General features: G+C 54.8%; 1 protein-coding gene across 2 annotated transcripts in view; it reads left to right on the plus strand.

The window, feature by feature from the left end:
- Positions 1 to 24,285, plus strand: part of BIN3 (bridging integrator 3) — a 66,864-nt gene that overhangs the window by 15,595 nt on the left and 26,984 nt on the right. The window contains exons 2-4 of one of the 2 annotated variants that reach the window (XM_068170635.1): positions 4,240 to 4,288; positions 15,161 to 15,201; positions 17,138 to 17,199. In XM_068170635.1, coding sequence (XP_068026736.1) covers positions 4,240 to 4,288; positions 15,161 to 15,201; positions 17,138 to 17,199 — 152 coding nt within the window. The remainder of the gene's footprint in view (positions 1 to 4,239; positions 4,289 to 15,160; positions 15,202 to 17,137; positions 17,200 to 24,285) is intronic. The other variant, XM_068170636.1, reaches the window with a different exon arrangement.

The raw sequence follows: 24,285 nt of genomic DNA on the forward strand, positions 1-24,285 counted from the left end.
TGGCAGGGTTGGCTTGATGAGGGAGAGGGGAAGGTTGTGCACAGGTAATGCTTTCATCACCCATTTCATTGTGTTTTCCCTGCTAGGAGCCAGCCCAGCTCCAGCCTGATCCCAGAGGGGGCCCAGCAGCCACCACAGCTCATGGTGTGAGCTGATTTGCCTTGGGCTATCTCACCACCCTCCCAGGGTCGAGTTCACATCTTTTTCTCCTCCTTCCACCCAGGAGATTCATAGAATCATGGAATGGTTTGGGTTGGAAGGGACCTTAAAGCTCATCCACTTCCAACCCCCCTGCCATGGGCAGGGACACCTCCCACCAGCCCAGGCTGCCCGAGGCCTCATCCAGCCTGGCTTTGAACACCTCCAGGCTTGGAGCTTCTGGAGAATCATAGAATTTAGAGTGGTTCAGATTGGAAAGGACCCTTCAAGCTCACCCAGTCCAACCCCCCTGCAATCAGCAGGACCACCCCCAACTAGATCAGGTTGCTTAGAGCCCAAACAGTGCTGACTTTGAACCCCTCCAGTGAGGGGCCATCCACAGCCTCCCCGGGCAAACTGTTCCAGTGTCTCCCTGCTTCCACTGTCAAGAATTTCTCCCTAATCTCCAGTCTCAAATCTGCCCTTTTCCAGCTCAAACTCGATGCCATCACTTCCCAAAAGGTGCAGATGACGGCACCTGGCTGTGGGTGAGCTGAGCCTGCGAGGGTCAGGGAGGTGTCTCATTTGAGGTTATATTTGACCCATGGAGGAAAACACAAAGTGGGGAGGGAGGGGGAAGGGGAGGGGAAAAACAACCCAAACCAACTCCAAAAAATCCTTTCTTTCTTGTCCTTTTCTTCCTGTAAGGCACCACACAGCCTGCTGCTGCCCAGGGTAATTACACAGCCAGGCAAAGGTTTGTTTTAGAAGCGTGATTCACGGCTGCCGCGGGAGCTGCAAAGGGTTAACAACCTCCAATTACATCAACCAGAGAACCATAAACAGGAAGTTCTCCAGAAGAAAAAAAAAGAAAACAACCCCAAAACAATAAGTAAATGTAAATTTAAACCCAGTGACTCAGGTTGGCCAAAGCTGCTAAGGAGGGACACAGGGAGGTGCAGCCCCCGGTGATTGCCAGGGGCTTAATTACGCTCTTGGGGCGGAGAAGGTTGGCAGAGGCAGGCAGGAGTGAGGCCAGGGGGGAGCTTGGTGTTGGATCATCTTGGGTTTGCTTTGTCTGGGTGGAATGGAGGGGTTGGGGAAGCGTGGATTTGCTTAGGTTGGAAGGCACCTTGAAGGTGGTTGAGTCATCTCGGTGTGATCGTGGAATCAGGAGGGCTGGAAACGACCTCCGAGGTCGTGGAGCCCAACTCCTAACCCACCTAACCTAACCACTCTCAGCACCATATCTTCAGGGCTTGGAGACCCCTCCAGGCATGGGGACTCCACCAGTCCAGGCCTTGACAACCCTCAAGGGGACGAAATTGTTCCTCAAGGGGAAGAAATTGTTCTTCATGGCCAACCTAAACCTCCCCTGGGGCAGCTCGAGGTTATTTCCTCTTGTCCTGTCCCTTCTTCCTTGGGAGAAGAGACCAGCCCCAACCTTGCTGGGTGCCAGGCCATTTCTGCCATTGTGGGGCTGGGCTCTTCTCAGTGGTGCCCAGGGACAGGCCAAGAGGCAGAGGGCACAAACTACAACCCAGGAAGTTCCATCTGCACAGGAGGAGAAAGTTACATACCTGAAGGGAGGTTGGAGCCAGATGGGGGTTGGTCTCTTCTCCCAGGCATCCAGCACCAGAGCAAGAGGACACAGTCTCAAGCTGTGCCAGGGGAGGTTCAGGCTGGATGTTAGGAAGAAATTCTTCCCAGGAAGAGAGATTGGACATTGGGATGTGCTGCCCAGGGAGGTGGTGGAGTCCCCATCCCTGGAGGTGTTTAGGAAGAGCCTGGATGAGGCCCTTGGTGCCATGGGTGGGTTTTGATTAGATGGTGTTGGGTGATAGGTTGGACTTTCCAACCTGGTTAATTCAATTCTATTCTGTTCTACCTGGTCTATTCTATTCCATTCCATTCCATTCCATTCCATTCCATTCCATTCCATTCCATTCCATTCCATTCCATTCCATTCCATTCCAATTCTCTTCCATTCCATTCCATTTCTATTCTATTCCTATTCTAGTCCACCTGGTCTATTCTATTCTATTCTATTCTATTCTATTCTATTCTATTCTATTCTATTCTATTCTATTCTATTCTATTCTATTCTATTCTATTCTATTTGGTGTGAGGGTGCTGGAGGCCTGGAGCAGGCTTCCCAGAGAGGTGGTGGAGTCTCTTTCTGTGGAGAGCTTCCAACTTCCCCTGGCTATTGCATCCCTGGGCGAGCTGCTGGGGGTGGAATGGGTGATCCCCAGAGGCCCCTTCCAACCCCATCCACGCTGGGATTCTTGGATTTGTTTGGAGTTCTCTTCCCCTGTGAGCTCACTCACCTGGGGAGGATCCCTCAGCTTAACTCAGCTTCTCCTCCCCACACACACTCAGGGTTTTAAGAATGAAGGCTGCTGGCAGGTGAGCTGCTGCTACAGCTGCTGGAGCAGAGCAGCCCTTTGAAGCAGCTCCAGACACTCTCCTCTGCTTGTTGCTTTCTTAAATATCCTCTTGCTAATATTTACAGGATTTGGGTTTTTGGGTCTTTGGATTATTTGTTGCCTTTTTTTTTCCTTGGGGAGGGGGGTGTTTTGGTTGGGGTTTTTTTTGCCTCCCTCTCAGATTTGGTTTTAAACGCAGCCTGTGCTGGGTGCCTGCAGCAGCCGCTGCCTGCCTTTGCCTTCCTGGGAAAGCAGGAGGCTGGAGACAGGCTTGGGCTGTGGCTAGAGGTGGGGACAGAGGTTCTGAGCTTGGGGGAGATACCAAAACCCAGGGAATCCTTTCAGCTGGAACAGCCCTTTAAGCTCATCCAACCCTACTGCTCCCTAGCTCTGCCAAGGCTGGGGCTAAGCCATGGCCCTCAGCACCACAGCTCTGCAGCTTTCAAACCCCTCCAGGGCTGGGGATTCAATCACCTCCCTGAGCAGCCTGGGCCAAGCTTTGAGAAGCCTTCAGTGATCCTTCCCATGTCCAACCTAAACCTGCCCTGGGACAATTTGAGGCCATTTCCTCTTGTCCTGTCCCTTGTTCCTTGGAAGAAGAATCCAACCCCCGCCTGGCTCCAGCCTCCTTTCAAGGAGCTGTAGAGAGCCAGAAGGTCTCCCCTCAGCCTCCTTCTCCCCAGCTTCTTCAGCTGCTCCTCCCCAGCCCTCTTCTCCAGATCCTTCCCCGGCTTCATTGCCTTTCTCTGGCTCTGCTCCAGCTCCTCAATGTTCTTCTTGCAGTGAGGAGCCCAACCCTGACCCCAGCACTCAAGCTGTGGCCTCAGCAGTGCCCAGCCCAGGGGCACAATCCCTGCCCTCCTCCTGCTGCCCAAACCATTGCTGCTCCAAGCCAGGCTGGTGGTGGTCTTCTTGCCCACCTGGGCACCCCCTGGCTCATCTCCAGCTTCTCTTGCCCATCACTCCCAGGTCTTTCTCTACTGGGCAGTTTCCAACCGCTCTGCCCCAAGCCTGAAGGCTTCTTGGGCTTCATTTAAATCCAATCTATTTCTCTTTCACAGAATCACTGAATGGGGTTGGGTTGGAAGGATCCTTGAGGCTCCTCCAGTTCCAACCCCCTGCCATGGACAAGGTCACTTTCCACCAGCCCAGGTTGCTCAAGGCCTCATCCAGCCTGGCCTTTGAACCAGAGAGGAGGCAGCCACAACCTCCTTGGGCAACCTGTTCCAGAGCTTCACCACCACCCTCACACTGAACAGCTCCCAGCCCATGGCAGGAGATCATCTTGAAGGTCCCTTCCAACCCAAACCATTCTGTGATCTCTAAGCTGCCCAGGGACACCTCCCACCAGCCCAGGTCGCTCGAGGCCTCATCCAGCCTGGCCTGGAACACCTCTAGGGAGGGGAAGGAACATCCACAACCTCCCTGGGCAACCTGTGCCAGGGTCTCCCTCACCTCCGGGCACAAAGCGCCGTTGCTACCCTACGAGCAGCTCTTCTCAACCCCTTGGAGAAGACCCTTTTGGGGGTGGGAGTGCTGTGTGCTGCTGGGATCTCTCTTCCCCCCCCCCCCCCCCCCCCCCCCCCCTTTACACACACCCCTTCCCTTCTCTCTCCTCTTTTAATTTGCTTTCTCTCTCGTGTGTTTTTTTTTCTCCCCCTTCGCCTTCCAGGATACCGTTCAAGCTCGGGCAGCCCAAGAAACAGCTTGTACCCAAGACAGTGAGTAAAGCAGCTCCCCCCTTTTTAGCTCCAGCCTCTGATCATGTGGCTGATGAGTCAAAGGCAGCACTTTTTGACTCGTCCCATTTTGCCAGCGCGCTCCTGGCAGGGGCGTGGGAGGTTGGTGTGTGGGGTGGGGGTGGGGGTGAGGGTGGGGGTGGGGGGGGGGGGAGCGAGCGCCGAACCTGTTGCCGCCCGTGCCCAGCGCTGGGCTCCTCCTGTGAGGAGCCAGGGGGGAGCCCCGAGCTGAGGGGAGGAGAAGTATTTTGGGTTGGGATCTGCTTGAGTTGCTAGGCTTTGGGGGTTGGATTGATATATTCATTTTGGTTGGGGTGGAAGGGGGGGGGGGTGGGGTTGGGAGGGGTTGGGTGCTGGGAAGAGCTCTTTTTTGGGGGGGGGGTGGGGGGTGCTGGCAAGGTGGTGATGGGGTGGGCTTCTTTTTTTCGCTCTTCCCTTCCCTGGGAGCTGGTGGAACGGGCTTCCTTCCTTCCTTCCTTCTTGCAGCAATGGCTTGTTTGTTCCTCCTTGCTGAGCAGATGGAGGAGGAGGAGTGGTTGAGCTCGCTGAATATAACTGTTTCCAAAGAAAGGCTTAGAAGCTGCGATGCTTTCGTGCTCGGGCCTGCATTAATTTGTGCTGCACAGCATTTGCTTTAACAGCAAATTAAAAAGGCAATTTTTTTATACTTTTTTGTCTTCCCCCCCCTGGATGTAGGGGGGGGTTGGTTTTTTTTTTTTTTTTGGGTTGGTTTTTTGGGTTGGTTTTTTTTTCCTCTTCTTCCCCTTGAGGCTCCCATCCCAAGTGCTGGTGCTTTGCAGCTGGCTCTGGTATTTCCCCCCACCCACCCCCCAGCCTGAAGCAGATGGCCTTTTGCTTTTTGCACACCCCCCCCCTACCCTACCCCACCCCCCAGGGGTATAAAAAGTGATGCAGTGAAAGCACCGAAACTGGGGAAGTGGGGGGGGGGGAAACCTGACAGGAGAGCTTGGCCCTGCAAACCAACCTGCATCACCTGCTCTAAAATAAGAGCCCCTGGGAGAGGGGAGGACCTTGGTTTCCTCGCAGTGTTGCTGACCTAATCCCTTCAGCAGACTGACATCTCTTGATCCTTCCTCCCAGGGACTCTCAGGGCTGCTAATTCCTCAGGCTGCGTGGGCACTCCTGTTGGCAGGGCAGTTTCCCCTTGGCACCTGACATTTTTTTCCCCTTGGGACCTGACATTTTTTCCCCTTGGGACCTGACATCTTTCCCCTTGGGACCTGACATCTTTCCCCTGAGGGCAGAGGGTTCATTCTGCTGCTCTGGGATGGAAAAGGTTTGGGAGATGCCTGCTGCCAGGGAGCAGCAATTTTTTTTCTGTGACAGCTCCAAACTGTCAGAGCAGGATTTAAGGCAGGCAGGCAGCTTGAATCCCTCCATGGGTTTGGCATCTGCTCTCCTGAGAAGAGTGTGGCCAGCAGGGCAAGGGAGGTTCTCCTCCCCCTCTGTTCTGTTGTGGTGAGACCACATCTGGGGTACTCTGTCCAGTTCTGGGCTCCCCAGTTTGAGAGAGGTGGTGGAGGCTGGGAAGATGCTGAGGAGTCTGGCGCAGCTCTGCGAGGAGCAAAGGCTGGGAGCCCTCCTTCCCCCCTCCCTCTCCCTCTTCCCTCCCTCTCCCTCTTCCCTCCCTCTCCCTCTTCCCTCCCTCTCCCTCTTCCCTCCCTCTCCCTCCTCCCTCCCTCTCCCTCCTCCCATTCATCCCTCTCTCCCTTCTCCCTCCCTCTCTCCCTCCTCCCTCCCTCCCTCCTTCCTCCCTCCCCTTCCTCATCTCCCCCAAGAACATCTTTCTGTGCTGCTCAGAGTCAGAAGCCAATTCTCAAGTGTCTTCCACTTGCCCATGCACTGCTCCTGCTGCTCTCTAAGCAGCAGATCCATGGAAAGCAGAAGCCAGGAAGCCCAAAGCCTTCCAGCCTCACAGTAAATGCAAAGTGCAGCTCTTCAAAGAAGAACAAACTGCAGGAAACCACCAATCGCCCCCCCTGCCAGGAGCCAGGCGTTCAGCACCGTGCTCTGGAAGCCATGGGGTGAGCTGGAGGCCCCCAAGGTTCCCACCCAGCTGCAGGCTGAGCTGCTCCATCTGTGTGGGCTTTTGGGAAAGAGCAGGAGCAGCTCTGAGCTCTGTGATATTCCAGATGTTGAGCTCCAGAGCCTTGCTTGCAGGAAGTGGGAAGGTGTGGCAGCTCCAGGGCTGCATCCCAAGCTGCTCAGGAAGGGAAGTGGTTGTGGGGAGAGGATCTCCCACTCACAGAGAAGTGGACCACAAAAAGAGGAGGGGGGGGAAGGAAAGGAGGATATCAAAAAGCATTTGGTAGGATCTCACTGGGTTTGGCTCTCCATGAGGCGTGTGGCTGGAGTGCAGGAGAGGGCAGAGGCTGCCCTCCAAAGCAGCCTTTTTGCTTGCCTTGATGGAACCGTGCTGGGGCTGGGTGTCACATCCAGGCTGGCTGTGGTTACTGAAGAGCAATTTGCCAGGGCTGCTGAGGGGATTAGTCATGGCTCCCTGTGCCCACTCTCCTCTGATCCTTTGAAGAAGGGCATGGTGTCAACCACAGTGGAGCTCTTCAGGTAGAAGGAAACCCCTGTAGCAACCCTCGGCCGCCGAAGCGGAGTGATCCTCCCACCCCTCCCACTCCCCCCTCCCTCTGCTTTGTTTCCACCTTAACCTGGGCAAATCCAATTCCAGACAGCATAATCTCTCCCCTGAAAAGAGCAGCTGTCACCAGGCTTGCTGAGAGGCCAGGAGCTGGGTGGGAGGATCTAATGCTCCGAGAGGAGCTGCTGTCAGCGGGCCACAGGAACACAGCCCCATTAAACTAATGCCCAGTGATAGGAGGTAAACCTGTTAGAATTATAGCCCTCTGCAGACCCTTGAGTGCTCCAATCCTATGCAGCCATGGAGCTTCTTACAGCAGAGATGTTCCTCCCTCCCTCAGGACAACTTGGGTGAGAGCAGAGGTTATGCTGGAACCAGAGCTCTGGTTGTCTCCTGAGCTCTCTCGCAGCTGCAGCTCGGTGAAGTTCACCTGCGTCCCCCCGAGGCTGGACCCAGCCCTTCACTGCAGCTTGGGTGATCCAAGCTGGCAGGAGGCTGGGAAGCAGAGCTGGCCCTGCATCCCCACGGGGCAGGGAGCCAGCTTGGGAGCTGGGGGAAGTCAGGCAGCTCCTGGGATGGGGGTGACCCAGCGTGCACCCCCTTCATGTCACCCGGGTTTCACCCCTCTGCGCCGTGGCCTGGGCTGACTCAGATGGTTCACCTTCCTCCTCCTCCTTGCTGCCTAACCTTGGGTGAGTCAGCTTGGCAGGCAGCACAGACCTGAGCTGTGGGCCCACACTGCTGCCAAGCCTCCCTTCCTTGACTCATCCCAGCAGCTCTGCCTTCCCCAGGGAGGTTGGATGGAGGAGCTCCATGAGCAGGAGGATTCCACTGCAGCTGCTGGAGGTCAAGCACCTTTCCACTGGGCTCCACCAGCCAGCTGGAGATCCCAGCTGAGCAGAGGGCAGGGCACAAAAGTGCTGGGGTGAAACCAAGGGACAGCAGTGGAATCATTTTACTCCTTCTCACTCTTTTCCTTCAGAGAGTCAGAGAATGGTTTAGGTTGGAAGGGACCTTAAAGATCATCCAGTTCCAACCATCCTGCCATGGGCAGGGACACCTCCCACCAGCACAGGTCACTCAAGGCCTCATCCAGCCTGGCCTGCAACACCTCCAGGGAGGGGACATCCACAACCTCCCTGGGCAACCTGTGCCAGTGTCTTCCCACCCTCACTCTCAACAATTTCTTCCTCATCTCCAGTCTCAGTCTGCCTTACTCAAGCTTCCACCCATTGCCTCTCATCCTGTCACTCCCAGCCCTTGCCAAAAGTCCCTCCCCAGCTGTCCTGTAACCCCTTCAGGTACTGGAAAGCTGCTTTAAGGTCTCCCTGGAGCCTTCTCTAGGCTGAACAATCCCAACTCTCCCAGCCTGTCCCCATAGGGGAGGTTCTCCATCCCTCTGATCGTCTCTGTGGCCTCTGGACCTGCTCCTGCAGTTCAGTGGGATGTAGCTGGGCAGTGGGACGTCACTGGGCAGTGGGATGCCACAGATCTCTGGGCTTTGGGGGTGCATCTTCTCTTTTAGAAGCCTTTCCTGAAAGCTTTCTTGCTAGGTGGGGCTGTGAAGGCCTTGCTGGGTGGCCAAGCCACCCAAGTCCCAGATGCAGCCCTGCACTGCCACATTGCTTTGGCTCAGAGCTCAGCTGTCAGATGCAGAGTGAACCTTCACCCCTGGTACTTGCCTTGAGTCTCCTCTTGGCTTGGTGTGACAACAGAAAGCTCAGCAGAAGCTCCAGGTTGGAGCAGAACTTCTGCCCTGATTATACCAATTGCTTCCCCCCCCAACTGGAGAGGAGAGGAGGGAGGAGAAAACTTTCCCCGTTCCGCTTTTTCCCCGAGCCCCACGAAGAGGCTGGGACCACTGGAAAGATGTTAAAAAAAAAATCAGCCAGTCCTCCTCCAGGAACAGGAATGAACCTCAGGGGAACGAGGAGGTTCATCACAGCCTCTTATTTCCATCCCTTTGTAGTCTTGGCTTTGGTCTTTGCTTCGTCTCCTCCGTAACCACCGTGGCCGTTCCGCTATCGCCCCGCGAGCAGGTGCCAGGTGGGGACCCCCGCCCTCCTTTCCCCCCCCCCCCACCTCCCCCCATTGTTTGCAAACTGGGGGAGGCAAAGCAGCAGCATTTTGAAGAGCTCCTTGTAGATACAGATAAAAACCCAGAGAGGAGTAAATCCTGCAGATGCCTCCCGGAGGGAGACACACAACAAGAAAGCCTTCGCCGCCGAAGCTCCGTTCGGCTGCCGGAGTCCTGCCGAAGGAAGCTGCAGAGCAAAGGAAGAATTATTTTAATAGGACCAAAAACTTCCCTCCAGGATATTGTAATTTTCCTGCCTTGTTTTTTTTTTTTTCCTCTGTGTGTGTGCTTCTTGTTCTTAGCACTCTGAACGTGCTCAGCCCGCTGCACAGCCTGCTGCAGGCAGCGCTGGCGACAGGCAGCCGCCGCGGCTGTGTGCTCCGCAGAGCCCTGGCCCTGCTCTCAGCCTGGCCTGCTGCACACTCAGCATGTGAGAGCGCAGCTCCTTCTCCCTCTGCTTTCCCTCCCTCTGCTTTCCCTCCCTCTCCTCTCCCTCCCTCTCCTTTCCCTCCCTTTTCTTTCCCTCCCTCTCCTTTCCCTTCCTTTCCCTCCTTCTCCTTTCCCTCCCTCTCCTTTCCCTCCTTCTCCTTTCTCTCCCTCTCCTTTCCCTCCCTCTCCTTTCCCTCCCCCTCCTTTCTCTCTCCTTTCCCTCCCTCTCCTTTCCCTCCCTCTCCTTTCCCTCCCTCTCCTCTCCCTGCCTCTCCTCTCCCTGCCTCTCCTCTCCCTCCCTCTCCTTTCCTTCCCTCTCCTTTCCCTCCCTCTCCTTTCCCTCCCTCTCCTTTCCCTTCCTTTCCCTCCCTTCCTTTCTCTCCCTTCCTTTCCCTCCCTCTCTTTTCCCTCCCTCTCCTTTCCCTCCCTCTCCTTTCCCTCCCTCTCCTCTCCCTCTCTCTCCTCTCCCTCATTCTCCTTTCCCTCCTTCTCCTTTCCCTCCTTCTCCTTTCCCTCCTTCTCCTTCCCCTCCTTCTCCTTCCCCTCCCTCTCCTTTCCCTCCCTCTCCTTTCCCTCCCTCCCCTCCCCACTCTCCCCCTTCCTCAGTGCTTGTGTTGGGCAGCTGGGCTCCAGCAATGCCATCCTTGGCAACATTCAGTGTCAGGGTGCAAGGAACCTTCAGCAACCTGATCTATCCTAGAATGGTTTGGGTTGGAAGGGACCTTAAAGCTCATCCAGTTCCAACCCCCCTGCCCTGAGCTGGGACACCTCCCACTAGCCCAGGTTGCTGAAGGCCTCATCCAACCTGGCCTTAAACACTTCCAAGGAGCACCTCTCCTACGAGGACAGACTGAAGGGGTTGGGGCTGTTCAGTCTGCAGAAGAGAAGGCTCCAAGGTGACCTCATTGTGGCCTTCCAGTATCTGAAGGGGGCTACAGGAGGGCTGGGGAGGGACTGCTCAGGATCTCAGGTAGTGATAGGACTAGGGGGAATGGAATGAAGCTGGAGGTGGGGAGATTCAGGCTGGAGGTGAGGAGGAAGTTCTTCCCCATGAGAGTGGTGAAGCCCTGGAATGGGTTGTCCAGGGAGGTGGTTGGGGCCCTGTCCCTGGAGGTGTTTAAGGCCAGGCTGGATGAGGCTCTGGCCAGCCTGATCCAGTGTGGGGTGTCCCTGCCCATGGCAGGGGGGTTGGAACTGGATGATCCTTGTGGTCCCTTCCAACCCTGACTGATGCTATGATACTATGATAATGTGTCCACAGCCTCCTTGGGCAACCTGTTCCAGTGTCTCCCCACCCTCACCATGAAGAACTTCTTCCTGCTGCCCAAGCTCAAACCTCCCTGCTCTACTTCCACACCATTGCCCTTCTTCCTAGCACCACAGGCCCTGGTAATAAATCCCTCCCCAGCTCTCCTGTAGCCCCCTTCAGGTACCAAAGGAAGCTTGGTGGGAGGTGGCTATGGCATGGAAATTGGACCTCAATGATCTTTGAGGACCTTGCCAGGCCAAGCCAAGGCACTGTGTGAAGCAAACAAGAGCAGGAAGGGCTGGGAGGGCTCCACCAGCCTGCAGATTGCAGGGACTGGGAGCCAGTTGCTACTGTGGGCGTGCAAAATAAGAGCAATCCTTGGGCAGCTGTCTCTGCATGGATGGGGCTGGAGGTGTGAGTCAGGCCGGGCGGCTGGAGTGCTGCCTTGGAGATTCACCTCCGTGCTGAGCAGAGAGCCAGCGCGGGCAGACGGGCTTGGGCCTGCTGGGGGAAGCCTGGGGAGAGTCAAAGCCTTCTCAAAGCCTGGCCCAGGCTGCCCAGGGAGGTGATTGAATGAATCCCCATCCCTGGAGGGCTTTCAAAGCCGCAGAGCTGTGGTGCTGAGGGGCCGTGGTGGTCAGGGATGGGAAAAGGCTGCCCAGGGAGGTGGTGGAGTCCCCAGCCCTGGAGGTGTTCAAGAGGTGAGTAGATGTGGCACCTGGGGATGTGGTTTAGTGGTCATGGAGATTGAGGCCCCTTCCCTGGAGGCATTCAAGATCAGATCAGCCTTGCTGTGGCCCTGTGCAGCCTGCTCTGGCTGGAGGTGTTCCCTGCTGCCTGCAGGGGGGTGGTCAACCTGAGCTTTGAGAGTCCCTCCAGACCTGATGCAATCTCTGAATCTATACTGGGTACAAGGTTGCACTTGATGAGGAGACCTAATTGTGGCCTTCCAGCATCTGAGGGGGCTGCAAGAAAGCTGGGGAGGGACTTTTGAGGGTGTCAGGGAGGGATAGGACTGGGGGGAAGGGAGCAAAACTAGAAGTGAGGAGATTCAGATTGGCTGTGAGGAAGAATTTGTTCCCCAGGAGGGTGGTGAGAGCCTGGCACAGGTTGCCCAGGGAGGTGGTGGAAGCCTCCTGCCTGGAGGTGTTTGCAGCCAGGCTGGATGTGGCTGTGAGCAACCTGCTGTGGTGTGAGGTGTCCCTGGCCATGGCAGGGGCTTGCAACTGGCTGAGCCTTGAGGTCCCTTCCAACCCCGACAATTCTATGACTCTATGATCTGGGGGTTCTCATCAGGCTGTGAGGGGTGCAGGGTGAGGAGGTTTTGCCTTCCTCCTGGGTGGGATAGCTCAGTCTGAGCATAGAGTCATAAAGGTTGTAAAAGACCTCCAAGATCATGGAGTCCAAGCCTTAAGCCAGCACTGCCAGGGCACCACCAAACCATAGCCCTCAGCACCACATCTCCAGGGCTTTGAAGACCCTCCAGGAATAGGGAGGACTCCACCACTGCCCTGGGCAGCCTGGCCCAGGCCTTGACAGCCCTCAAGGGGATGAAATTGTTCCTCATAGCCAACCTAAGCCTGCCCTGGGGCATCTTGAGGCCATTTCCTCTTATCCTGTCCCTTGTCACAAGGGAGAAGAGACCTAACCCTCAACTCACTCCAACCTCTTTCAGGGAGCTGCAGAGAGCAATGAGGTCTCCCCGCAGCCTCCTTTTCTCCAGGCTCAATGCCCCCAGCTCCCTCAGCTGCTCCTCCCCAACCCTGTTCCCCAGACCCTTCCCCAGCTCCAGAGAAGGGCACCAGAGGGTTCCTGCCTGACCCTCTCTGGTTCTGCAACCCAAACAATTCACACCTCAGGCCCATAAATAGAGTGCAGCCCTCCCTGAGGGTTTCAGCAGCCGGAACAGGCCTGGCAAGGATGGGATGGATTTTCCTCCATGCTGGTTACCTGACCTGCAGCCCCCAGCAGCTGTGGATTGCTGCTGATCTGCGTAGCAGGCAGAAGTGGTGCGAGCTGCCCCCACACTGCTCCCTCCCTGCCTCTTCTCCACCCAACCAATTTTAGCAAGCACCAAAGAGAGAGGAGTTTGGAGCTGGCTGAAGGGTGGCTCTTTTTTCCACCCTGCATCCCTCAGATGGTGGGAGCTGATGGTGTGGACAGCTGGCCCATGGCATTGGCTGCCTTTGGATGGGGCTGGTCACAGCTCTGCAGGGTTCCACCGGGTCTGAAAGGGCAGAGCAATGAGATGGTTAGGCAGGGAGGTTTCGAGGTGAATTGGATTCATCATCACAGAATCACAGAGTGGGTTGGGTTGGAAGGCACCTGAAAGATCATCCAGTTCCAACCCCCCTGCCATGGGCAGGCACACCAGCCCAGGTTACTCAAGACCCCATCCAACCTGGCTTTGAACACTTGCCAGGCTTGGAGCCTCCACAGCTTCTCTGGGCAACCTGTCCCAGTGCCTCCCCACCCTCCTGGGGAGGAATTTCTTCCTAGTGTCCAGTCTCAGTGCAGCTTCTTCCAGTCTGAAACCATCAGCCCTCATCCTGTCACTCCAGGCCTTTGTACAAAGTCCCTTCCCAGCTCTTCTGTAGCCCCCATTAAATCCTGCAAGGCCATCAGCAGGTCTCCCTGGAGCCTTCTCTTCTCCAGGCTAAGCAGCCCCAGCTCTCACAGCAGAGGACTTCCACCCTCATTTTTGTGGCCTCCTGGCTCCTCTCCAAGAGGTCCCTGTCTGTGCTGTGCTGAGGACTCCAGAGCTGCCCCATCCCTGCAGGGAGGGTCTCAGCAGAGCACAGCAGAGGGGCAGAATCCCCTCCCTGCCCCTGCTGCCCACACTGCTGGGGGATCAGCCCAGGGCACGGCTGGGGCTGGGGCTGGGCTGGCAGCGCTGGGTGCCGGCTCACGCCGAGCTTCTCCTCACCCAGCGCCGCTCTCCATCCCTTCTCCAGCAAGCCTGGAATCTGGGCTCCGAATTGGCCTGCCCAGTTTCTGGGCTCTGTTCTGCAAACCCTGGGCTTTTAATAGCAGTTGTGATGGAGGAGCCAACACCCCTCTGAAACCTTCTGCTTTCCACATGACGCCGCGACGTCAAACCTGGCTTCGAAAGCCCCGAGCCGGCGTTGAAGATTTGGAACAAACCTTTTGGATCCCTTCTGAATCTCGACTGCTTGCAGCATTTTAGCTTTTGCCTTTATTGGGGGGGGGGGGGTGTTGTTTTGTTGAGGTTTTGGGGGGGGAGGGGGATTGTGTTTTTTTTTGCACAGCATGAGAGCTTGACAACAGAAGTGACCCCAGTTTGGATCCCATGACAACAAAAGCTCTTGGCCGGGCGATTGGAATCCGTCGGCTTGTTTTGGTCGGCGAGGTGTGGAATGAGTGTTTGAAGAGCTGTGTTAAAAACAGTCAGCATGCAAGGGAAAAGGTCCTTAAAATATCCTGGATTGCTGGAGATCTGCTGCCAGCTAGCAAGTAGGAGGAAGCAGTCATCGGTGTAGCATCAGGAGAAGCTGCTCCTCAGCTCTCAGCTCTTCACCAGAGCAGGTTTTCTCCTGCAGTCTGCTCGGACTACCCCCCCCGCCCGACAGACACCCTGCTCTGAATGGTTTTTGCCTCCTGCAGGAGTAAGGAGTGTAGCCAGGGGGCAAAGAATGCAGAGATTGGAGGGTTTAGTGGGGGCTTGAGGGGTTTTGGGTAGAGAAATCCCCACCCTGGGGAAGGAGAGAGCAGCTGGGTGGGTGGCTGGCAGAGCCGCTGCAGAATCCCCTGTGTGGTTTGGGTGGGAAGGGACCTTTAAAGCTCAGCTTGGCCAAACCCACTGCAGTCAGCAGGGACATCCCCAACTGGAGCAGGCTGCTCAGAGTCCCAAACAACCTGACCTGCAATGGTTCCCCACCTCTCTGAGCAGCCTGGGCCAGGCTTTCACCACCTTCGGTGTCAAACATTTCTCCCTTCTCTACAGTCTGCATCTGCTTCTTTGGGTTCAAACCATCCCCCCTTGTCCTGTCCCCAGCTTTCTGATCAGCCCCTTCAAGTCCTGAAAGGCCACCAGAAGGTCTCCCTGCAGCCTTCTCTTCTCCAGGCTGAGCAACCCCAACTTGCAGCGTGCTGCCAGAGGAGGAGCAGCTCCACTCAGCTTCTGGGACTGTGGAGGCTCTGGAAGAGAAAGCTCATCCCCTACCTGCTAAGCTGTGATCTCCCTGGGTTTAAGACATTCCCATTTCCTCCCTCAGCTCCCAATTCATGTGCTGGAGCTGATCCTCAGAACATGCTGACACAGTTGGTGGTGGCATCTGGAGGGAGGAAAGAAAGCAAAACCCAACCCAAGACTTGATTTACTTTTGGGGTGTTGCTCCCATGAGAGCTGCAGCTCCTCTGCTTCCCTGGGCATCTCCTCAGGCCAGGTTTCCCTTGCATGGGCAGTTCCCACTCCAGGCTTTGCTGCAGCACCTTTGAGCTAATTGCCATCTCTTCTTTCCACAGGTGGAGAGAGACTTTGAAAGGGAATATGGAAAGCTCCAGCAGTGAGTATCAGCCAGGCTGGTAGAACAGGACCAGTCACATATTTGTCTTGGGCCCTCTTGCATCTTCCCAGGACACTTCAGCCAGCTCTGCTCTTCCCAGCAAACCACTCCCTGCCCTCTCATTTCTAATTCCTCAGGGTTTTCCCTGGTGGTTGGGTGTTCAAAGGTGGCCTGAGAAGTATTTGCAGTGGGGTTGAGCTTTTAACAGATTGTGGCAGCTCTGAAGTGAAAAAAAAATAGAAGTGTAAAAAGCTGTCAGAAGGCAACAGCCCTGAGGGCAAAGATGGGTTTTACCATGCTGAGTGTGTCACAGCAGCTCACACTCAGCATCTACAAGCCTTTGGCTTCACCATTTGTGGCAGGTGTGAGGACTTCAGGAAATTCAGGACCCTGAATAGGAGGCCAGCTGCTGGAAAAGGCTGAAAACCATCTGAAAAGGGCCCCAAAAGATGGAAAAACCATCTGAAAGCAACCACAGTAGGTTGAAAACCACCTGAAAACAACCCAAAAAAGGTTGGGAAACATCTAGAAAGAACCCCCAGAAGGTTGCAGAGCACCTGAAAAGCTCCTAAAAAGGCTGCAGAGCACCTAGAACCAACCCCTAAGGGTTGAAAAACACCTGAGAACAAACAAAATAGGTTGGAAATCACCTGAAAGCAGCCCTAGGAGGTTGAAAAACCAGCTAAGAAACAACCCCAAGAGGTTGAAAACCCTCTAAAAACAACCCAGAAAGGTTTCAATGAGGTTGAAAACCATCTAAAAGCAACCCACAAAGGTTGAAAACCCTCTGAAAACAACCCAGAAAGGTTTCAATGAGGTTGAAAACCATCTAAAAAACAACCCAAGGAGGTTGAAAACCCTCTAAAGCCAATCCAAAAGGTTGAAAACCCTCTCAAAACAACCCAGAAAGGTTTCAAAGAGGTTGAAAACCAGCTAAAAAACAACCCAAGGAGGTTGAAAACCACCTAAAAAACAACCCAAGAAGGTTGAAAACCCTCTGAAAACAACCCAGAAAGGTTTCAAAGAGGTTGAAAACCAGCTAAAAAGCAACCCAAGGAGGTTGAAAACCTTCTAAAGCCAATCCAAAAGGTTGAAAACCCTCTCAAAACAACCCAGAAAGGTTTTAAAGAGGTTGAAAACCAGCAAAAAACAACCCCAAAAGGTTGAAAACCCTCTCAAAACAACCCAGAAAGGTTTCAAAGAGGTTGAAAACCAGCTAAAAAACAACCCAAGGAGCTTGAAAACCACCTATAAACAACCAAAAAAGGTTGAAAACCTTCTAAAGCCAATCCAAAAGGTTGAAAACCCTCTCAAAACAACCCAGAAAGGTTTCAAAGAGGTTGAAAACCAGCTGAAAAACAACCCAAGGAGCTTGAAAACCACTTAAAAGCCACCCACAAATGCTGAACACCCTCTGAAATGAAACCCAACAGGTTGCAAAGCGCCTAAAAACAACCCCAAAAGATGGAAAACCATCTGACAGCAACCCAGGGAGGGTGAAAACCGCCCAAAACCAACCCAAGAAGGTTGGAAATCATCTGAAAGTAACCTAAGGAGGTTGCAAACCACCTAAAAAACAAGCCAAGGAGGCTGAAAACCCTCTAAAAAACAACCCAAAAGGGTTGGGCATCGTCTAAAAAGAGCCCAACAGGGCTGCAGAGCACCTAAAAAGAAGCCAAAAAAGGTTGGGAATGATCTAAAAAGAGCCCAAAGAGGCTTGAGACCATCTGAGAGCAGCCCAAGGAGGCTGAGCAGTGTTGAGGTTGGTGGCAAAGCCTCTCCTGGCTGCTTCCATCCAGCAGCAGCAGCAGCAGGAGGCTCAGCCCCTGCCTTGCTTTGTTGCATGCAGGAGGTGCTGAGCTTTGTTTCCTGGCAAGCTTTCAAGCTTTGCCTCTCTCTTCTATTTCTTACTTTCTTTCTTCCTCCCATCTTTCAGATTGGAAGATCAGACCAAGAAGCTTCAGAAGGATATGAAGAAAAGCACAGATGCAGACTTGGGTAAGTAAGAGTGGAGGCTTTCAGGCTTGGGTAGCTCAGAGTGGAGGCTTTCAGACTTGGTTGGGTCAGAGTGGAGGCTTTCAGACTTGGTTGGGTCAGAGTGGAGGCTTTCAGACTTGGGGAGCTCAGAGTGGAGGCTTTCAGGCTTGGGTAGCTCAGAGTGGAGGCTTTCAGACTTGGGTGGGTCAGAGTGGAGGCTTTCAGACTTGGGGAGCTCAGGGTGGAGGCTTTCAGGCTTGGGTAGCTCAGAGTGGAGGCTTTCAGACTTGGTTGGGTCAGAGTGGAGGCTTTCAGACTTGGGGAGCTCAGAGTGGAGGCTTTCAGACTTGGGTAGCTCAGAGTGGAGGATTTCAGACTTGGGTAGCTCAGAGTGCAGGCTTTCAGACTTGGGGAGCTGAGAGTGGAGGCTATCAGGCTTGGGTGGGTCAGAGTGGAGGCTTTCAGACTTGGGGAGCTCAGAGTGGAGGCTTTCAGACTTGGTTGGGTCAGAGTGGAGGCTTTCAGAGTTGGGGAGCTCAGAGTGGAGGCTTTCAGACTTGGGTAGGTCAGAGTGGAGGCTTTCAGACTTGTGGAGCTAAGAGTGGAGGATTTCAGACTTGGGGAGCTCAGAGTGGAGGCTTTCAGACTTGGGTGGGTCAGAGTGCAGGCTTTCAGACTTGGGGAGCTCAGAGTGGAGGCTTTCAGACTTGGGTAGGTCAGAGTGGAGGCTTTCAGAGTTGGGGAGCTAAGAGTGGAGGCTTTCAGATGTGGGTAGCTAAGAGTGGAGGCTCCCTTGGCTGTGAACTTGAGCCCCAGAGAGCTGCAAGTGACTTTCTCAAGATCACATGAGGGAGCTGTGACAAAGTCTGGAAAAACAAATCCAGAGCTCAGGGCCCACTCAGCTTTGCTTAGTTACAAGGCCATCTGCATGAGGGCTGCTGAGGGAGTAGCTCCAACCCAGGGAACAGAAAAGGATGTTCTGGGCTTAGTCCTTCTACCTCCTGAGCTGCTTCTTGCTGTGTGTGGCCTTGGCCAGGTTGCTTTGCTTTCAATTTGTCTCAATTTCTGCAACCCAAAAATACCCCAACCCAGTAGGAACAATTGTTCCACTTGTCACAGAATCATAGGTTGGAAAAGGCCTTTAAGATCATAGAATCATAAAACTGTCAGGGTTGGAAGGCACCCCAAGGCTCAGCCAGTTCCAACCCCCCTGCCATGGCCAGGGACACCTCACACCACAGCAGATTGCTCACAGCCACATCCAGCCTGGCTGCAAACACCTCCAGGGCTGAGGCTTCCACCACCTCCCTGGGCAACCTGTGCCAGTCTCTCACCACCCTCATGGGGATGAGCTTCTTCCTGATGCCTCCACAGATGGCCCATGGTGGTGTTGGGTTGCTGATTGGCCTGGAAGGTTCTAGAGGTCTTCTCCAACCATGCTAATTCCAGGATCCTACAGGTCATAGAATCATGGAATTGTTCTGGTTGGAAAAGACCTCCAAGGTCATTGAGTCCAACCAACAACCCAACACCACCATGGCCATTAAAACATGTCCTCAAGTCCTTTCCTCCTCCTGCTTGCTTCAGTCGTCACTTCTCCAGTAGGAAACGGGTGTGGCACAGACTCTAAATGGTGTCCAGAGAATGGTCTGGGTTGGAAGGGACCTCCAAAGGTCATCCAGTCCAATCCCTCTGCAGTCAGCAGGGACATCCTCAACTAGATCAGAGCCCCACTTTGAGTTATCTCCAGGGATGAGGCCCCAACCACCTCCTTGGGCAACCTGTTGCAGTGTTCCAGCAGCCTCATGATGCAGATCTTGTTCTTCACATCCAATCTAAATCTGCTCTGCTCTAGTTTGAAACCATTGTCCCTCATCCTGGCCCTTGCAAACAGTCTCTGTCCTTCTTGTGGCCCCCTTCAGGTACTGGAAGGCTGCTGTTAGGTCTCCCCAGAGCCTCCTCTTCTCCAGAGAGAGGAGCTGGAGTTGGGGGTCGCTGGGAGAAGTGGATTTGCTGGGTCAAGCAGGGCAGGCTGCAGAAGCGTGCAGCAGAGGGCTGGTCTGAGCACAGGTGGCTTTCCTCAGCCTGCACTTGGGATTGGTCCCCATTTGTGGTGGGCTCCCACAGCTCCTGGAGCCAAGGCAAGATGCAGCCAGGGTGGGCTAGGCTGGTCCAACACTCATCCTGTGGGAGATGTCTTCAGAGGTTCATGGAATGGGTTGGGTTGGAAGGGACCTTAAACATCATCCTGTTCCAACTCTCCTGCCGTGGGCAGGGGCCTCTCCCACTAGCCCAGGTTGCTCAGGGGAGAGGGAAGGAGCCCCCCCAGGTGCTTTGCCAGTGGTGGGGCTGGCAAATTTGGGGCTTCCCATGGCAGAGGCTCTCACCTCTGTGTGTGTGTGTGAGTGTGTGCAAGACACCAAGGTGGATCCCTGCTCTTGGCCCTGCGCTCTCCCACCCTTCCCAGCACAGGGCTGGGAGCCCAGCGGTGGGAAGAGCACCGGGAAGCAGCTCTGCCAGGACTCCTTCTAGGGTGGAAGCTGCTCCTTTTGGGGGACCCTGGTGGTGGTCAGGGCTCCTGGGTAAGTTTTTCCTTGGGAAGGATTCCCCTCCCTTGCAGTGGGCGTTGTTTATATGGAGCATTTCAAGTCCCGGAGGAGCTGTGGGAGGACTTTTCTTTTTCCGTTCTGCTACATGGCAGAGGCACAAAATGAGCCTTGGCCAGCTCCAGTGAGGATCTGATGTCTCATTTAAAGGCATGAAATCATGAAGGGGAAGGTTTGGAGTGTGGTCTGCTGAGGGGATGGGGAGAAGGCAAAGGAGGTAGATCCCAGCGGGCGCCGCTCCCCTCGCTTGGCAGTGCCCGTGCCCAGGGGAAGGGCTCCGTGCTGGCCCAGCCAACACACAGCCCCCACTGCCAAGCAGGGCAGCAGAGTGTCAGCCTTGCTGTGTCCTCCTGAGTGTCTTATTTCTCCCACTGTGCTCAGGGGGTTGCTTTTTCACTGCCTGCAAACACTCCCTAGCAAACTGGACCTGGTGGCTCGAGCCTCCACCTCCTTGCCAAGAAAAGACTCAGGCCAGAGCACCACCAACTCCTGTCTGCAGGATAACCTTCCTGAGGCTCAGCCACTGCCCTGCCAGCTACAGCAGGCTGCCTGGGAACAGTGCCCTGTGATTAAAGATCCCTGACCCACTCCCTCACCCCCAACCCCCCATCTTCCCCACCCTCTTCCCAACCAAAATGCAGGCTGAAGGAGCAGGAGGAGGGTGCTGCTTTTGGAATGAGGTGCAGGTAACCTGCTGTGGCTCTTGCTCTGGAGCATGCCTGCCTCTTCTCCACTGCTTTGACCATGGTTCAAATGAGCAGCAGCTCTCTAAAATCACTCAACTGGAGCCATGTCCCACATGCTTCAGGGGCAATGCCCAAAGCCCACCCTGAGGGGTAGCTCTTCTTCTCTCCTCCTTTCCTCCTCCTTCTCTTTCTTTCTTTTTCTTTCTTCTTCTTCTTTCTCATTTCTCCTTCTCCTCCTTCTCCTTCTCCTTCTCCTCCTTCTCCTTCTCCTTCTCCTTCTCCTTCTCCTTCTCCTTCTCCTTCTCCTTCTCCTTCTCCTTCTCCTTCTCCTTCTCCTTCTCCTTCTCCTTCTCCTTCTCCTTCTCCTTCTCCTTCTCCTTCTCCTTCTCCTTCTCCTTCTCTTCTCCTTCTCCTTCTCCTTCTCCTTCTCCTTCTCCTTCTCCTTCTCCTTCTCCTTCTCCTTCTCCTTCTCCTTCTCCTTCTCCTTCTCCTTCTCCTTCTCCTTCTTCTCCTCCTCCTCCTTCTCCTCCTCCTTTCCCTTCTTCTCTTTCTCCTTATTTCTCTTCCTCTTTCCTCTCCTCTCCTCTCCCACAGCACTGATGCCCCTGCTGAGTTTGAGGAGAGGACTCAGCACCAGACACATGGCAATGGGACCAGGGGATGCCCTCCTAATGTCCCATCTCCCTACACCCCTTCTTCAACTAGGGAGCCCTGCCCTGGACCCACTACTCTAGCTTTAGCCTCACCAGGGCAGAGCAGAGGAGGAGGAAAACCTCCCTCACCCTGCTGGCCACACTCTTCTTGTTACACCCCAGGATGCCGTTGGTCTTGTTGGCCACAGGGGCACATTGCTGCCTCATGGTCATCAGCAGGTGGTTTCCCTAGAGCTGCTCTCCAACAGATCAGACTCCAATTTGTCCTGATCCATGGAGCTGTTCTTCCCCAGCTGCAAGACTTGCCCCCTCCCAGCTTCACAACTTGTTCCCTCCCAGCTGCAGGACTTGCCCTTCCCAGCTGCAGGACTTGCCCCCTCCCATCTTCAGAACCTGCCACCTCCCAGCTTCAGGACTTGCCCTCTCCCCCCCTCCCAGCTTCACCTCCACTCCTCTCCCTGTGAAGGGGAAACTCTTCCTCTTCCTTTCCTCCCCCCTCCTGCAGCCGAAGGCAGGAGTTCTGCCATTCTTAACTCCATCCCATCCTGGCACAAATCCTCCTCCCTCAGATGTGGTCACACATATGGATTAGATCCCATCTGTTTCAAGGTTTCAAGCACCAAGCCCTTCATGTCTGGCTAATGGGAAGGGGCTGCAGCAGCTCTGTCGTTCCGCCCTGCCCGCCTCGCTCTGCGTGCGGCTTCCCAGCCCTTGAGCTTCTGAGCCCTGGGTATAATTGTGCCTAACCTTTACATCAGAATGCTTAACCCCTTCATTTATCATCTTAAGCCCCATTATTCAGATGAACTTCCAGCTTCTAACAGCTGACTTGAGTTCAGTGGGAGGCTTTCCAAGAGCTCCTCCGTGGCGCGGCTCCGGCGGAGATTCAGAGAGCCGAGGGATTGGAAGGGACCTTAGAGATCACCCAGTTCCAGCCCCCCTCCCCCCACCCTGCATCTTGGCTTTCTGATCTTCAACTGGAAGAGCTTCCAGCAGCAGTGCTGAGATAAAGAACAAGGATTTCTTAGTGCCCAGGACTGGGGTTTTGTCCTCCTCTCTTCTTTCTTCCCATTTATCTGGGTGCTGTCCCTTTTTCTTCTGCTTTTATTCCCTTCTGTACCTTGCAGAGTTGTAGGGGTTGGAAGGGACAGAGAATGATTTGGGCTCAGGGATTTCTCATTGGTTTGGGTTGGAGGAGACCTTTTGGGGAGCAGAGAATCACAGAATGATTGATTTGGGCTCAGGGATTTCTCAGTGGGTTGGAAGGGAGCTTTTGGGGAGCAGAATCACAGAGTGATTGATTTGGGCTCAGGGATTTCTCACTGGGTTGGGTTGGGTTGAAAGGGACCTTTTGGGGAGCAGAATCACAGAGTGATTGATTTGGGTTCAAAGAATCACAGAATGGGTTGGAAGGGGCCTTAAAGATCACCCAGTTCCAACCCCTGCCACGGGCAGAGACACCTCCCACCAGCTCACGTTGCTCAGGGCCTCATCCAGCCTGGCCTTGAGCACCTCCAGGGAGGGGGCATCCATAACCTCCCTGGACAACCTGTTCCAGTGTCTCCCCACCCTCACTGGCAAGAATTCCTTCCCCATCTCCAGGTCTCCTGTTCCAGCTCAAAGCCATTGCTCCTCATCCTGTCACTACAAGCAGTCTCAGGGGCTGAAGCTGCTTCAACCTTTGGCTTTTTCTCCAGGGCTTGGTCTGTCTGAGCAGAAAATTGTGGCTCATTGAGAGGAGGGGCTTAGGCCAACTGGTGGCTCTGCAGTGCTTAGCCCAACTGCTGGCTCTGCAGTGCTTGGCCAACTGCTGGCTCTGCAGTGCTTAGCCCAACTGCTGGCTCTGCAGTGCTTAGCCCAACTGCTGGCTCTGCAGTGCTTAGCCCAACTGCTGGCTCTGCAGTGCTTAGCCCAACTGCTGGCTCTTGTAGTGCCTCTTTTGGAGAGGAAAAGACAAAACTCCTCTTCCAGTCCTGTCACTTTTTGGTCTCTTTCTTTTCCCTCCCCACCAGCCCTAAATCCATTTCAGCTAAACCTTGTTGTGAAGCCATTTGAAAGACTTTAATGGGCTGGGAATCTCTATTTCCCGCCCCCCCCCCCCCCCTGTACTTACTGTGGAAGAGCTGTAGTGAGACTGAGAGTGACACTTAGTCTGTCAAGAGAAGAGATGCTGCTGAAATAGCCCAGCTCCAGGGTTGGGCTTTGGAAGTAAAGGCTGCTGTTGTTAGTTTGGGGTTTGTGGCACCAGCAGCAGGCCTGCATCTGAGAGCTTCAGGCTCAGCTTCTGTGAGAAACACCTCTGAGAGTGCTTCCCTGAAGGAATTTGTGGAGTCCCAGGCTGGGATCATGGGATCAAACCAGCAATGCCATGGGAAAAGACCTCTAAAGATCACTGAGTCCAGCCATGGGGAGGAGCACAAGTACCTGCCAGCCTAGTCCAGCTCCTGGGGCTGCCAATAAGAGTCCTCAAGAACCTTCCAGGTGGGGAAGAAGAGTGGTGAAAGGACAGAGGAGAATCACAGATAGAATTGTCAGGCTTGGAAGGGAGCTCAAAGCTCAGCCAGTTCCAGCCCCCCTGCCATGGGCAGGGACACCTCACACCAGCCCAGGTTGCTCAAGGCCTCATCCAGCCTGGCCTTCAACACCTCCAGGCAGGAGGCAGCCACAGCCTCCCTGGGCAACCTGTGCCAGTGTCTCCCCACCCTTGCTGCAAAGAATTTCTTCCTCATCTCCACTCTCAGTCTCCCTTCTCCCAGCTCAAAGCCATTGTCCCTCAGCCTGTCCCTCCCAGCCCCTGTCAAAGTCCCTCCCCAGCTCTCCTGGAGCCCCTTCAGGTACTGGGAGGCTGCTCTAAGGTCTGTCTGGAGCCTTCTCTTCTCCAGGCTGAACAGCCCCAACTCTCCCAGCCTGGCCTCACAGCAGAGGGCTTCCAGCCCTCCCAGCATTATTGTGGCCTCCTCTGGTCCTTCTCCCACAGCTGAATGTCCTTCTTGGGCTCAGTGGGTTGCTTTTCCTCCCCTTTCTCTCAACCCCCAGTGAATATCTTCCTGGAAGCTGTGCTGAGCTCCCCCTCAGTTACTGAAGTCCCCAAGTGCAGGGTGAGAGCCTTGAGAGGAAAGGGTTTGTGTGGCTGTCCCCCAGGCTGAGCCATGACCCTCTCTG

Source organism: Melanerpes formicivorus, unplaced genomic scaffold, assembly GCF_026170545.1.
Source record: "Melanerpes formicivorus ecotype bairdi unplaced genomic scaffold, bMelFor1.0.p_v2 SCAF_482, whole genome shotgun sequence".
NCBI lineage: Eukaryota > Metazoa > Chordata > Aves > Piciformes > Picidae > Melanerpes > Melanerpes formicivorus.